The sequence below is a fragment of the Sciurus carolinensis genome, chromosome X (assembly GCF_902686445.1).
Source record: "Sciurus carolinensis chromosome X, mSciCar1.2, whole genome shotgun sequence".
Classification (NCBI taxonomy): domain Eukaryota; kingdom Metazoa; phylum Chordata; class Mammalia; order Rodentia; family Sciuridae; genus Sciurus; species Sciurus carolinensis.
The window spans coordinates 41216262-41231859 of NC_062232.1; the positions used below are offsets into that span (position 1 = coordinate 41216262).

At 40.6% G+C, this 15598-nt stretch overlaps 1 protein-coding gene across 1 annotated transcript; it reads right to left on the reverse strand.

Annotated features, from left to right (window-relative positions):
- Positions 1-6045: 6045 nt before the first annotated feature.
- Akap4 (A-kinase anchoring protein 4) lies at positions 6046-13701 on the reverse strand. The gene is made up of 5 exons (XM_047537054.1): positions 13606-13701; positions 12529-12579; positions 11720-11821; positions 6794-8914; positions 6046-6201 (listed from the first exon to the last, which is right to left on the reverse strand). The coding sequence occupies exons 1-5, from the start codon at positions 13699-13701 to the stop codon at positions 6046-6048; spliced, it is 2526 nt and encodes an 841-aa protein (XP_047393010.1).
- Between the last annotated feature and the right edge of the window lie 1897 nt (positions 13702-15598).

The following is a 15598-nucleotide window of genomic DNA, read 5'->3' on the forward strand; positions in this document are numbered from 1 at the left end:
CCTCCCAAGCCGCTGGGATTACAGGTGTGTGCCACTGAGCCCAGCCATTATAATTAACTCTTGATGTTCATAACATTTCCAGATAAGTAGATATGAAAGATATGGATTAGCATCCCACTTTTTGAGGTGGGGAAACTGACACTAGGCTATAGTAAGTGAGGTTGTCATGTTTAATGGCAAATTTTCTGATTCCTGTTCAGTGTTATTCTTTCTCTGGGAAAATTGAGATAGGTAGATTATTACCTATTCAATAAGCAATTGTTGAATAACTGCTATGTGCCAGACCTTATGCTGGACACTGAGAGTACAGCAGTGGGCAAGACAGACAGACGTGTATGCTCCAGAAATTGCCATTGTAGTGGAAGAAGACAGTCAATAAGCAAGCAAATTATAACAAATAGGATATATCAGTCAGTGTGATAAAAATAAAACAGGATGGTGTGATTAAAAGTAACTGAGGGGGATAATGTAGTAAAGGAAGATTTTTCTAAGGAGGCAACTTTCCTGACAAGAAGGAGTTGAGCTAGAGACCTTATCTTGGTTATGTGACTGGGACTTTGGAGGAAAGTTTTTTTTAAAGAGGAGGCACCCAGGCTCCTATTCTGGGTCACCAGAGACAATGGAAGGATCAAGAAGGAGGACTGCAAGGTGCAGGTGATTCAGAGTCCAAAGATGGATGCTAAATTGGAGACTTTCTGGAAAGAGGCAGGAGAGCAAAGAAATTTGTGAATAGTGGAAGGGAATTTTCTTTTTCTCTACATATATTTATTAAGTTTATAGATTTTTTTGGTGTTGGGGATTGAACCCAGGGCCTCACACATCCTAGGCACATTACTTACCAATGAGCTATATCCCCAGCCCTAAAAAATATTTATAACTTTATTGAGATATGATTTAGATAGAATAAAATTCACTAATTTAAAGGGACAAGTTGATGAGGTTTGAGAAATACATACACCTATTAGGCAACTCCCCTGTGAAGATATATAGAATATTTCTATCACCCTAAAATGTTCCCTTATGACCTTTGAAGTCAATTCCATTCACAAGGTATTGTGTAGATTATCCCTCACTTTAGGTTTGTCTGATGGTTTTTCATGATTCAAATGGGGTTATGGGATTTGGCAAGAATGATGCACAGGCGATACGACATGCTCATCTCATCGTATCAGAAGATGCATGTCAGTATGTCTTTACTGGTGGTTTTAACCTTGTTCATCTAATTAAGATGTGCCTAGAGTATTTCTCCATTATCAAGTTATAAATATCTTGGGGGATATAATTGGAGACTATCCCATAAAGATTTAAATTGCCTATGTGTTAAATTAGAGAGTGTCGTTTTATTTTAGTTTTACCAGTCAGGAGCATGGTCTATTTTTCTACTTATCAGTTTTCCTTAATTTTTCACATACATGTTTTATATTTTTGTTCATTAATAAGCATAGATCAGGATTAGTAGGGAGATAGTGTGATAGAGTGGTAGGTATTGACACAAGGCACATCTGGATTTAAAGCCAAAATTTCCCGCTCACTGGTTGTACGACCTTGTGAAAAGACTTTAAATGTAAACCTCTAAATTCTCACCTACAAAAAAGCAGCTAGTAAACCAGGGTGTGGTGTTGCAGGCCTATAATCCCAGTTACTTGGGATCACAACCTGGGAAATTTAGCGAGACCCTCAGCAAATTAGACCCTGTCTAAAATAAATAAAAGGGCTGGGAATGTAGCTCAATGGAAGAGCACCACGGGGTTCAATCCATAGTACCAAAAACAGACAAAAAAACATCTTATCGAAGGCTGGGGATGTATCTCAGTTGATAAAGTGCTTGCCTAGCATGTGCAAGGCCCTGGGTTCAATCCTCAGCACCACCAAATAAAAAAAGGAAAAAAAACAAACACCTCATGAGATTTTTGAAAGAACAAAAGCACCTGATAGTATCTGGCATTACCCTTTCAATGAAGGTCTGACTGGGCGACTCTAGGAAATAGGAATTCAGTGGGTTTTTTTAGATTTATTTTCTGTTCTGGCGCTGCAGAGATTGTAGTGAAGGGGAACTGCTGAAAATTTACATGTCTGAGTCACTGGGGAGAAAGCAGCTGGGATTGTTTTAGTTGATAGCAAATTCTTGTAGTTTGCCAGTATCTTCTATCTTGTCCCTTTGCAAAGCTCATTTATTGCCTCTGGTATTTGGGGATTATATTTTCATGAATATACAAATACATCATTTGCAAAAGTGACTTTTTTTCTGGTAATGGGGATAGAACTCATAGGTGCTCTTAAACTGTACTACCTTCTCAAGTCATTTTTATTTTCTGAGACTAGATTCTCTAAGTTTCTCACTAAGTTGCCCAGGCTGGTCTCTGACTTACAGTCCTCCTGCCTCAAGCCTCCTGAGTTGCAGGGATTATAGGAATGTGCCACCACATCTGCCTGGCATTTTTATTTCTACCTTTCCTGTATTTTCACTTATTTTTCTTCTTTCATTATTAGAACAATTTTAAGATAGAATTTTAAGAGGGGCAATTTTGTATGGGATTTACCTAGGAAGAACTTTAGTTAGGAAAGATGTCCTCTTATGTTTAACAAGAAAGAAAACACTGAAACACTCCCATGATATTTTAAGGCCTAGGTAAAACTTTGTTTTTTTCCTTTGCTTCAAATTTTATTTCCTGGGCTGGGGTTGTAGCTCAGTGGAAAAGCACTTGCCTAGCCCCTCTGAGGCCTTGGGTTTGATCCTCAACACCACATAAAAATAAAATGAATAAAATAAAGGTATGGTGTCCATCTGCAACTAAAAATATCCTTAAAAAATTATTTCCTGTTTTCTAAACTTATTTATTTCCTTCTTAAGTTTTTATTTTATGCATGGATGGCAGTTTCTTTTTTGTAATGATATAAGCAGGCTTTCAGGGCAACATATTCTCTAAAATACTGCCTTGGCAGCCTCCCATTGTTACTCTTATAAGTTTTACCAGTGTTTCCTTTTGCCTCATGCTCCATATTATGGCTTGGAATGGCACTTTTACTGATCTGTATTAAAACATTTTTTCTGTGGTACTAAGGATGGAACCCAGGGCCTCACATATGCTAGCCAAGACCCTATCACTGAGCTACATCCCTAGCCCTAAAACTATTTTTTGCATTGTGGGGGTTTTGGCATTTGTTTTGAATTTTTAAAATAATACGTTGAAATATTTATTTTTAAGTCTGAGGGTTTTGGCCCTTGAGGCCCAAAGTACCTCCCTTTCCTTACCCCACTCTAGTTCTGGCTCTCCGATGACCTCTCAGAGAAGTTCTTCTCACAGTTCCCTTCTGAAATGGAGGCCTGATGTCAGAAAGCCTGAAACTGTCAAGAGACATCAAGTCAATTGTATTGCCTGCCAGGAGAAAATCATGTTTCTCCTCTCTTTTTGCTCCTGCTGTCCCTTTCCTACTATATGTAGGGGTCTCAGTTCAGCATAAGTCCTTGTCCATTTTCAATTGCTGGCATTGAGCATGGCCACATTGCCATTAGGGTGCCTGGGATTGCATCTCATTTACAGAGGTTAAAGGTCAGGGTCTCACTCTCCAGGAATATACCCCAAGGACTATTGAGCTCCTCCAGACCCTTGTCAGGGGCCTTGTAGCCCAAAGCATTCCTTTCTCTGCTGGAGTCTGTCAGTTAGCTCTGGCAAAAATCAAGTTTCCTCACCCTAAACTTACCTCATCCAACACAAGGTTTTCAGAGAAATTATGGAAAAGAGCCTTGTTCTTATAATCCTCAAATGTCAGAACTGAAGGGTCCTTAGAAACCATCTTTCTCCAACCCCCCTCATTTAACAGAACTTATAACTTCCTTTGCTCTATTTGCAAATTCTAAGGAATCCCCAAGGCTGTTTCATAACAAAAATCAGGAGCAAGGTAAGAGCCAAGTTAATCAAGGAAGTAAACTACTATGGGACCCAGCTGTGCTTGGGAAGGACTGAGTCATTAGAAATGCAGCCCTGGTCTCTGGATTTGTTTATTAAGGATTTTCTTCAAGGGCAAAGAAAAGGATCTGTGTTGGCTCAACTCCAAAGCTTTGCACTGGGATAGGGTGGAATTGGAAAGGGTTTGATTAGCTTTCAGCTGGACTGGAGAGTTTGAAAGGTCCTGTTTTAAAGGGACCTGCCTTTTTTTCTGACTGACCCAGGCATTGTGAAGTTGGCAAATTTTACCTGTCTGCCTCTTAACTTCTCCAAAATGTACCTCTCTGGATCCCCTGCTCTGAGGATCTTGCTTTCAGTTCTGAGAATCAAGAGAGTGCTCCCAACTGTGTTAGGACAGGCTTTGGGAGGTACAGCTTCCTTTACATTTGTAACAAAAATCCACCCTTCCCCAAACACCATCTCATTGATTCCTGAGGGGAACAGTCAAAACAGTATGAGAGTAATTTTTAGCTACATTTTACAGATGAGGAAACAGGTCCCAAGTGGTAGGACTGCCTAAGACCTTGCAGCTAGTAAGAGGCAAATCTTTCATGTTTGAATTTAGAGGGACACCATATTCTGTGCTTGGTCTACTAATCCACAGCACCTTGAGGTGTCAAGGCATGTTATCAGAGCACTTGACAAGCTAATAGAAGGTCACAAGATTGAAATCTCTCTCTTGGTCTGATCTGCAATGAACCCTAGCATCACAAATGATTCCTGGGGAGCACAAAACACATCTAGGTATTGTTAGCATCATATCTGCTATTATTCTCCCTCCCCCACACCATTTTACAATCCACATTGTGAACATTCTCATCAGTCATTGGTCTGTTATTAGCCTGCGAACTTTTTAAGAATAGCTCCCCCGCCATTTTCTCTCTCTCCTCCTTGCTTTCATGCTCTCTGATCCTGGCTTTCACTCTCTGATGCGTGCGTGTGCTCTCTCTTTTTTCCTCTCATTTTCTCACACACACCCTTCAGGAAGACACTCTGCCTGTTTGCTTAACAAAATTTGTGAGTTCCTGCATCTGAAGTGGTTTCTGGGTGCTTTCAGGAACATAGTGATAATCCCAAAGGGACATTGGAATTCATACAGAATTTTCCATCTGGTAGCTTTAAGTTCTTAGAAAATTCTTCCTCCAGATTGGTAAAAGAAGATAAGGAAATCTCATTCACTGAAGGAAATTTCTTATCTTTACTTATACATGGGCTTCCATTTTTCTGGGTAGTACTTAGTGCCAGGTGCACTAAATACTGGGGTGTGTCTGTGGGCAAGGCAGGACAATGTCCATGGGTAACACTTTCTAATTTTTTTTAACTTGTCAATGGACCTTTAATTAATTAATTTATATGTGGTGCTGAGGATTGAACCCAGGGCCTCACACATGCCAGGCAAACACTCTACCACTGAGCCATGACCCCAGCCCCATGGGTAACACTTTCTTCAACTTGTTTTTCATCCAAGCTAGCCCATCTATACATTTTTTGTCTTTTTTTGGGGGGAGCCCTTGTGGATGGAACCCAGGACTTGGTACATGTGAGGCAAGTGCTTTACCACTGAGCTACATCCAGCCCCCATCTGTACACTCAACAAAGAAAACTGTGTCTTTTGAAATTGGAAAGGGGATTATCACATTAGGTGTGTAATTCTGGGAGAAACAGAGAGGTCACTATGGCAAAACTCTATGTAGACTGTGAATCGAGATGATTTAGACAACCAGATTACTTAGGGACTTGCATCAGGGTTATATTACTTTGTCTTAAGTGCACAGATAATATCCCAGAATGAAATTTGGACACAAGTCCAGTGCTGTATCACCAGCCCTGGAAATTGAACCCATTTCCTTCTCTAACCTTAGATATATTTGATAAATAAAATGATGACACATTTTTTTTGACTTTTTTTAATTCACGTTCTTGCCCAGCCAGGGCACCCTGTATTTGTGCAGCGTAACTGCTCAGATGTTTTGAGAAGTACAGTCATGTATTGTGCAGTTTTTACTAGCCTGATGGTGGGGTGGCTTCAGCTGGGTTGTAATGCTACTGGGGTGGGGGAGAGGGAGTAAGATGGAGAGGAGTCCGAGGAGTTGTTAGCCTACAGGTTAGCCAGAAGCCAGTCTAGCAGTTGCTTTCTAGCCATGTTACCCACAGCTTCATCCAGTTGTCGTTCCTTGGCAAACTTCATGACTTCCTGAAGAAGATCACCTACGCTGTACCCTTTCTCTGCTGCCTTGGCAGAAACTTCAGGAAGCTGTGGAGAAAGCAAGAACAGCTTGAGTCATCTGATGCTTTTTGGAGGAATGACCTCTGCTGGATAAAGTGAATTCACATCCAGTCCCCACCCCTGCACCTTCTCACCCATGATTCTAGGATTAAACTTGATTCTAGGCTTGAAGTGTGTCAGATACATGACAGGAAGCTGATGACGTGTCTTTCCTTTTCCTTTAAACCTTCTCTAATGGCATAGATCAAAATGCTAAAGGTACTTTCTTTTTGTGCTTCAAAACCAACACTGAAATCAATCATATTCACTAAATACTTCTCAGTGGGTTCTTGACCCTGAAATGAGTCTGTGCTGATTGCTAGGTTAAGGTTTGGGGTTGCCTTCTTAAAAACATTTGAGGAGAGGATGGGGTAGGGAAGGATTGCTTGGGATCAGCTAATGGAGTAAAAATAAATTAACTAAGAGTTTGATTTCTTTGGAATCCATCTAACATGGGAAATCAACTGTAGTATGTGGAGGAAGAGGGAGAGAAAGAGAGTGAGAGGGTATGTGCATAAGTATGAATGTGGGCCTCCTGACTTCTGCCCATTCTGTCTCTTCTTGTGCTTTGGACACTTACCTTCTCCAGTTGTCCATCATCATCTCCCATGAAATAGAGCATGGGCACGTTAAATTGGGAAGCTGCAATCCACTGCAGGACAGCCTGGAGCTGCTTCTGCAAGTTACTTGTAGAACATTGATTGTTAACAATGACTTCAGGTCCAGGAGAATCTTGACAATTCTGTGACACTGCAGCTTCATAACCACATCTGGAACCAGCAAAGTTGGAATTGTTTGCCAATGCTGCTTGTTCTTCTAGCTCAGCCAGGGCTGCCCCGTTGTTGCTATACTTGGCCATGATCAGGCACAGCTTCATCACAGATTCAACCAGTTGATCTATGAACTGGCGGTTCATTTGCTTCATCCCACACATAAAGTCCAGTTCTGGATTGTCCTGGCATTGCTCTTCTCTCTCACATTTCTTGGACATGGAAGCCATTTTGCTTCTGGGTTCAGAACGCTTGTTTTCACCATCACATATGTCATCACAGCTGAAGGAGCTCTCATTAAGAAGTTTTTGAATCAGTGACAGAACGATGTTTGACATGTCAAGCTTCTGAGAGTCCAGCTGTTGATTATCCTTCAGACAAGAAGGCCCAGGAGTTCCACGAGATTCAAGATGTTTCATTGAGAGTGTTTTTGCACTTTGGCCTCCTCCACACTTTTCATATTGGGCACTCTGAGCCATGTAGCCCAATGAAGATCCGGGGCATTCATCTTCAAATGTATCTTTGCCCTTAGCTTGTTGTGTTAAATGGTATTGGATCAGCATAAGGGCAGATACGATCAGGTCCTTGGCCAGTGAATCGGTGGAAGGGCTGATTCTTTCTCTTTTATCATCTTTGCTGGCACATAGTTTGCTAGCCATCTTGCCTTGATTTCCTTGCTTCTGGTTCCACATGGTGAGACTCTCCTTGAGGATATGTTCACTGACTTTCTCTGCACTGGTCAATGGTTTGCAGGGGTCTGCTTTCATTTTGCCTTTGTCCTTTCCTTTCATCTCAGCTTTCATTGCTGAGAATTCAAGGCTCTGATTCTTGCACTTGGGATCATGTGATCCAGCTTTCAAAGATGCATATGACAGAGACTGAGACTTAGTTTCCCTCTTCTCCCCAAGAAGGGCACTGACCAGGCGCTTCAGCATGGCCTCCATGATGTCTGCGGCATTCTGTTTTCCATGGTTGAACAGGTTCCTCTTAACAGCGGAGACAAAATCTGAGTCAGTCATCAGGACTCCAGTTATGTTATGCAGGTTTTTCATGCAGGAATCAATCAGATCAGACACGATTTCCCTGGTGTGCTTTAATAACACCCTCTTCAGGACCACACAGGCTGGAATTGGCTTCCCACAGCTATGCACTTTCAAAGTTTTCATAACAGAGACCATCATGTCAGATGCCACCTGATTTGCATAAACCATGAGTCCCTTGCTGATGGATTCTGCAAATTCTTTACTATCTCTTGGGCACATCTGCTTTTCTCCACTCTTGTTTTTGTTGCACAATTCACTGTACAGAAAGGTTTTTCGGCCATCCTTGCAGTCTTCCCCAGTACCACGCATTTCTGCCGAGGTCAATTCTACGGCTTCGTGGGCCATTTCAGAAGCAATTTTGCTTACAGCACTACGGGGACTGTTTTTTCCTTTGTCTGCGCAGGGTGGATACATTAAATGGTGAAGACATTTGCTTCCACCTTCCAGTTTTTCCTTGATTTCTTTACGTGCCATCTGGATTACCAGGGAAGACAGGCGGTTGACATAGAAGGAAAGATCATCCATGGAACATTCTCCGTCAGGGGAAATAACAGCCCTCTGTGTGCTAGGGGACTTGCCTGGAGGAGTTGAAGGACTTTGATTATTGTTGGTGTTTTTGGCTGCTGCCATTTCTAGACATAGGCTTTGGGGTCTGTTGGCCATGTAATCCATGTTCACGTGATCAGCGTAGACACTGTAACAGTTCTCAGAAGGTATTTTGTGATATTCACCATCTATGTCTCCTACTTTATGTTTACAGCTAGAGGCTGAGGGGCTTAGTGCATGTTGAAAACCCAAGGCATACTTCTGGAGGTCATTGAGGAGCCAGTTGAGGACACTTATGGGATCAGAAGGAGCTTGTTTGAAAAGGCATACAGATCCCTCGGTCTAAAAAAAGAACAACACCTATCCTTAAGAATTTGGGTAGGCTACTTATTTGCCATATTTTATTTAGAAGATATATCTTCTAAAATGCACCAATTATGGGTTTGATTTTTTGGAATTGCATAGGACCAGTTATATCCATTAATACACATTCAAACAAAAAATGGCAACAACCAAACTCAGAGGAGATACATTTGTATATTTAACTATACACAAGTGTGTTCAACATGTTTGTCAATTTCCTGAGTTTGTGCTTGACTCAATATGTGAAAAAGGTGTTGACATAGCTGGGCTTGGTGGCACAGGCCTGCAATCCCAGCCACTTGGGAGGCTGAGGCAGGAGGATCGAAAGTTTGGGACCAGCATCAGCAATTTAGCGAGACTCTAAGCAAATTGGTGAGAACCTGTCTCAAAATAAAAAAGGGCTGGGGATGTGGCTCAGTGGTTAGGTGCTCCTGGGTTCAACCCCTTTTATAAATAATAAAGTGTCAATGTAGCTGGCACAGGCCTGTAATCCCAGTATCTTGAGAGGCTGAGGCAGCAGGACGCTTACAAGTTCAAGTTGAGCCTCAGCAACTTAGTGAGACCCTGTCTCAACATAAACATTTTTTAAAAAGGACTGGAGATGTAGAGCTCAGTAGTAAGGTATCCCTGGATTCAACCCCCAGCACACTCCCTTCCCCCCCAAAAAAGGGTCAGTATATCTGTTGTGTGTGTATATGCAGGTCAATAGAGAAATTCAAGTGTGTGAATGTCTAATAGATGTGAGATTGTGTCAGACTATTGTTAGTGTGTGAAAATGTGTCAGTGTGTGCATGTGTGTGCATATGCATGATTATGTATCATGTATAACAATGTGTTGACATCATTATTCATTGTTCATGTCTACTATATAGGTTACCATGTGTATGTTAGTATATTTGTACATGTCTGTGAATATCAAAATATGATTGTGTATGCTAGTTTATCTCTGAATATGGTGTTAACTTGAGTAATCCACCTGTTTATGATATAAATTCACTATGCATCATGCAGTTATAAAAGTATTTAGGTGAAAGCTAAGTTCACATATTTATTTATATATTCATTAATAAGTAACATATTGATATGATAATTAATGCATCCAAATAGAAATATATGTAAATAGGTGATTATATAACAACTGTGTATGTTAATTGGGTATCAGTTCATGTTATATCTATATGCTATTGTCAGCATTTGACAATATGTGTGTCAGTGTTGCTGACAGTTCGGCATTGGATTATGCATGTGAATAACATTAGTATGGCATTGCATTTTTGTCAGTGTGCATATCAATGCATACAAGTGTATTACCAAATATGTGCCCTCAGTATAAATTTGTAGGTTTGTATGTCAGTATGATTGTGTATGAACATATAGAGCATTGCATAGATGGGTTTATATTCCTGTCTACGCCAATACCCGAGTCTGTATGGTCACTATGTTTTGATCAGACTTGTATGTGTATATTTGTGAATGTAAATGTGTATATAGGTGTTTATGTGTGTCACATGTGGCAAGTCACTACATCTGACTCTGTATACAGTTGTAAATGTGTTTAAATCTTGGTTTATGAATAGGTTAGTATATTTAATTTTGTTAATCAATGTGTTTGTAAATGTCCACTGTAACTAGACGTGTGCCATTGCTTGGATAAATTATACATAAATATATAAAAATGTATATGTTGGTGTGTTTTGCTTTGTACACATTCATATGTGTGTATCTACACTGTATGACAATGTCCCTGTTTGGATATGCATATACATGTTATGTTCACATCTTAAGCTACTGCTGCCCTCTTTGCCACCCTCTTTGCCTCTCCTTTGCTTCATCTCCTCTTTTTTCACTGAATTTCTGGAAATGAGAGGTCATAATGAAGGAAGTTTTTGAAAATGGGCTTAAGTTACACTCAAGGCAATCTACACTGTATGTTGGAAATATGGGCTGCTCACCAGGTATAATTTATTTCCTTTTTTAAGACTCTAAAATGGAGTTGAAACCCCCCCAAAAAACCTGTTAGAATGTTATGTAACCTGCTTTTCTTCCTTGGGGGTCACTCCCCTCAAAACAAATTAGTCTGGGACCATGAATGAGCCTAGAGACACAAAACAGGAAACATTTGACTCCTTCACACTAAAACCAAATATCCGTTCCAATACCAGTCTCTGCAGGCTTGTAGGAATGTAAGGGTGACTTATGTGCTCCAAATTCCCTCTCTCAACTAGGAGCCAAAAAAACACAATTTGAAATTCTTACCCCCCCAAAAAAAAACCCCAAAATGAATTTTGTGTGTGACATTAGCATTCTAATTGCTTCTAACTTGAAGCTACTCTATAGCATGGGTAATCTCTTAGCCAATAGGGTGGGGACTAGGCACTTAGTTGTTATGAATTCTGTTTTGTATCCATTTTTCTTCCTTGTTGAATGCTAAGCAATGTGGGACACACAAGTTCATTACAAGTCATCATGGAACATGGCAAAGGATGTTGTTTATAAGCCCATATCTTTGTTCAGATAAGAATGGAAAGATTATGTTTGGAGTAGGTACTTCGAAATCAGGAGATGGTATTCCAAACCTCTATGATTGATGAATGTTGTTAAGTGTCTAGGTGTTGAACTTACCGTAACCCTGAACTTGTCTCCTGTGTGCTCTAGAATATCACAGTATTCAAGTCGATGAGTATTTTGGACAATAGTTTCCTTACCATCTCTGAACCAGAGTTCTCAGACTCAATATTGGGCCCTAGGAATTAAGAATGGTGGAATCTCAGAGCCTAACTCTACCTTAGACTGGTCTTGCTTTTCAGTGTCCTTGATCACGATAATCTCCTTTTCTTCCAGACTCTCCAGGTTTAAGTCACCTTCTGAGCTGCAACCAGCAGCACCCTATGGAATTAAAGGGTGAGATTCTTAACAAACAGTTGCCTTTTCTTTTTTTGTTGAGGTGGTACCAGGGATGGGACCCAGAGGCACTTAACCAATGAGCCACATCCCCAGCCCTTTTTTAATTTTATTTAGAGACAGGCTGTTGCTGAATTGCTTAGGGCCTCACTAAGTTGCTGAGGCTGGCCTTGAACTCATGATCTTCCTGCCTTAGCCTCCCCCAAGTCGTAGAGATAACAAGGGTATGCAACCGCACCCAGCAACAGTTGCCTCTTGAGACTTCTTTAAGCTGTCCCCTTAGGTTACCACTTCAAATCATGAATGTTATATCCCTTTCTATGTCTTTTTGTCAGAGAGAGAGGCTTGTAATGCTAGCTAGTCTTTGAAGAATGAGGCCAAGTTCCTTCCATAATTCTTTTTTCTATGAAGATGCTAACAGGCCATCAGTCTCAAGAACCATGTTCGATTAGTCACCACATGTTTTGACAAGTTTTGTTTAAAAAAATAAGTGACTTCTAAATGAGGTTTGGTGTCAAGAGTGACAATAAATTCCAAATTGGGGACCCTATGCTCATGAGAATGATAGCATTTCACTTGAGTTCCCTCTGCCTTTCCACCCTCTGCCACAATCTCTCCCTTTCCTCATAGTTCACTGATAACCCTTCTTAGCATTTTCCCAACCTCTCCAACTCTGAACAGAAAATACTCACCTTGGAATCTTTATCTTCCACATTCAGGGTGGACACATCCACAAAGCATATCTGCATCAAATTAGGAGGATGAATTTAGATAAACTCTAGTGAAAATGCCATAATTTCTTTTTCTTGGAGATGATAACAACACTTACCTCATCGGGTTCTTGTGAGGAATAACTGAGATCTTGCGTGTAAAGCTTTTAGCAGAATATGGCACAAAGTAAGTACTCAATGAACATTAATATTGTGACTATTATTATGTAAACAGAATCTTAACACTCCTATATTTCCTAAATGAGAATACCAACCTATCACAAGCCCAAAGGACAATATATACATATATTAATTGAAAAAACTGAGAAGTGATTTGCCCAATTGACACAAACTCTAAGATGGAGAACTCCATTTCCCTGGCTGCTTGTGTAGGACACATTTTACCACACCAGTATTTCTCAAAATGTGACATTTTTACTATTGATGATGTCAAAGATTTTAGGCAGTACCTGGACAGACATTTCCGTGTTGAACAGGTGCATTATACTTGAACCTCAAACCTGTGATATTATGGCTAACATTGCTTAGGGTGCTGGTCATTTAAAAAGTGTAAATCAATTTTAGAACATCACAAGGAGCACATATTAAGTAGATAGTATGAGTGGTATTTGATCACTTGATAAAAAATGTGAAATACTATGCAAATCACTTGAATTTGGGAAACAGAGTCAAAACTATTTGAAATGTTTTTCCCCTCCTGAGATATCCTACCGTAACTTATTGGGAACTAGGCAACATTATGACTTAAGGGGTCTTATGTAATAGAGGCTGGTTACTAGGCAACTATCACTCCGCCCACCCACCAAGTTCTTCCTTGACCTCCCTTCCTATCTCCTTTACTTCACTCTTCCATCCTTCCCCTCCAGATTCATCCTTGTATAACGTATATGTGTACTGTCCCCTGAAAGACCTTACTGAGCTAGGGTGCTTGAAGAAGTCACAGCATTAACTTCCATGAGTTTATCTTGGATTCCAGTGAATCTATACCCATACGCCATATTTTTTCTGCTCCTTGGTGGGAGCAGTTTTATATCTTACCACTTTTCGGTCCTGATCTTTACGTCCAGTTGGGCTGTAGAGATCTACCTTGCAGACACCCCTGCGGCTGTGTAACCAGTCAATATCATCAGACATCTGGAAAGGGAAATTAAATATGAGATGCTGTTTTTAGAAACAGGGTCAGTTTCTTAAGAATCTCTGGAAAGGGTCCTGAAACATCTCTATTTCAAACAGGTTTAGGCTAGGAATTGAGGGGAGGGAGGGTGCGCAGTGGGGAAGAATCAAGTGTAATTTTATTTTTGAAAGAAAAATCAATCTGTTAACTTCCTCGAACACCCCACCTCACCTCCCAACCCCGCCTGGAGTTAAACATAGGAGAAAATGGCAGAAGACAGTGGTGGATATTTTGCTATGTAAGACCAATTAAGAACTCAGTAGACTTGGTATTGGGCTTGAATTTGATTTCTTTTTAAAAATTCAAGAGAAACTTCCTTCAGAATTTAGACCTTTTTTCTCTAGCTTTTCAAAACAGTTTCACATTCTCTTCTTCCCTCTCCCCTTCCTTCTCTTCCCTCCCTCCCTTTCCCCCTCCTCCTCCCTTTCCTTCCCCTCTCTTATCTCCTTTCTCTTCCTCCCTTCCCTCTCCCTCCTTCCCTCCCCTCCCCCCCTTTTCCTCCCCCTCTTTCTCTCCTTCCTTCTTTCCCTTTTTTCCTTCCTTTCCTCTCTTTTTCCCTCTAGCCCAAATATTTTTTGTAACAGCTATTTTGTAATGGATATCCTTTCACACGGTAATACTATGTTTCTACCCCTTACCATCATGGTCAAACTCCCAAGATCTTCTTGAACTTTCCCTTGGAGAATCACTATGAAGCCTTGAAAAAGTTATAGTAAAGGACTTCCCACACCCTTGGAAGAGGAAGTTTCTTTCTCTTATTCAAGAGCTAGTGAACACTAGCCTAGAAAAAGAGAAGAAGGCAGAGAGGTTCCTCATGTGATTTGGATACACATTCAGACCAAATTCTAAAAAAAAAAAAGTAAAAAATAAAATTTATTAACTCATTACCTTGATATATAAGACTTCTTCTTGGACCTTTGGCCGAAAATGTGCCACCCCGATGGGAGATGTGCCCCTTTAGATGGAACTGGGCAGTGCCAAGTTCTTGGGCACCTGCACCTGGCTGCCACCCCCGGTCAGCTGTTGGACCAGACTGAAGGGCCAGGCTTTTTCCTGCTGGTTTTAACCTTGGGTATGACATCAGGGTTTATTAGGTCACAATACCTGATGCTATGGTAACCTAAGTAAAGGCATGGTACACTGGCAAATTCAGTAACCTTTTCACATCAAACACACACCAGGCTGCCTGCTGCTGGACAAAATGTTTTTCATTATCTCTGGAAGGGTACACATATTTCTCTCACATTTTCTCCAGTTCACAGCCCCTCAAAGTCACCTCTTTACTTTTCTTATTAGACTTCCAGAATAATCCTACCACATTAGTTATCAATTTGGTGGAGGACTGCAGTTTTCACATATGGAATCATCACTGGCCTTTAAAACAAAGTTTTTTTTCCACATTTTAGCTTATTTCTCTTTGAGTTCCTTACTAGAGCATCAGAGTTATGTGGCAAAAGATCTTTGGATTTATGTTGAAATAGAAATGCTGACCAAAGGTTTTTCTGAGTATCCCAAATAAAAATTATGAAAACAAAGTTGGAGGCTATCTTAGCAGCTTCTGTGGTTTCACCTCCCCCTTTAAGATTCCCTCTTAGCTAATCAAAAGTAGTCAGAAGAGCTGGGTATGGCAATGGATGCCTGTGATCCCAGCAACTCTGGAGGATGAGGTAGGAGGATCAAAGTTTGAGGCCAGCCTAACCAAATAAGTGAGGCCCTCTCTCAGAATAAAAGTAGAAATGACTTGAGTTCAGCTCAGTGGTAAACCCCCGCCCCCCTGCCCCGTCTCAATCCCCAGTACCAAAAAAAAAAAAAAAAAAAAAAAAAAAAAGAAATAAAAAAGTCAGAAGATGCCCCTAC

Excerpts from the sequence above, each read along its gene's own strand:
- Akap4 (XM_047537054.1), bottom strand. The coding sequence starts at position 13,701 with ATGTCTGATGATATTGACTGGTTACACAGCCGCAGGGGTGTCTGCAAG. Across the intron at positions 12,580-13,605 it reads AAGATCAGGACCGAAAAGTG|ATATGCTTTGTGGATGTGTC; the intron begins GTAAGATATAAA and ends AATTTGATGCAG. Across the intron at positions 8,915-11,719 it reads AAAAGCAAGACCAGTCTAAG|ACCGAGGGATCTGTATGCCT; the intron begins GTAGAGTTAGGC and ends TTCTTTTTTTAG.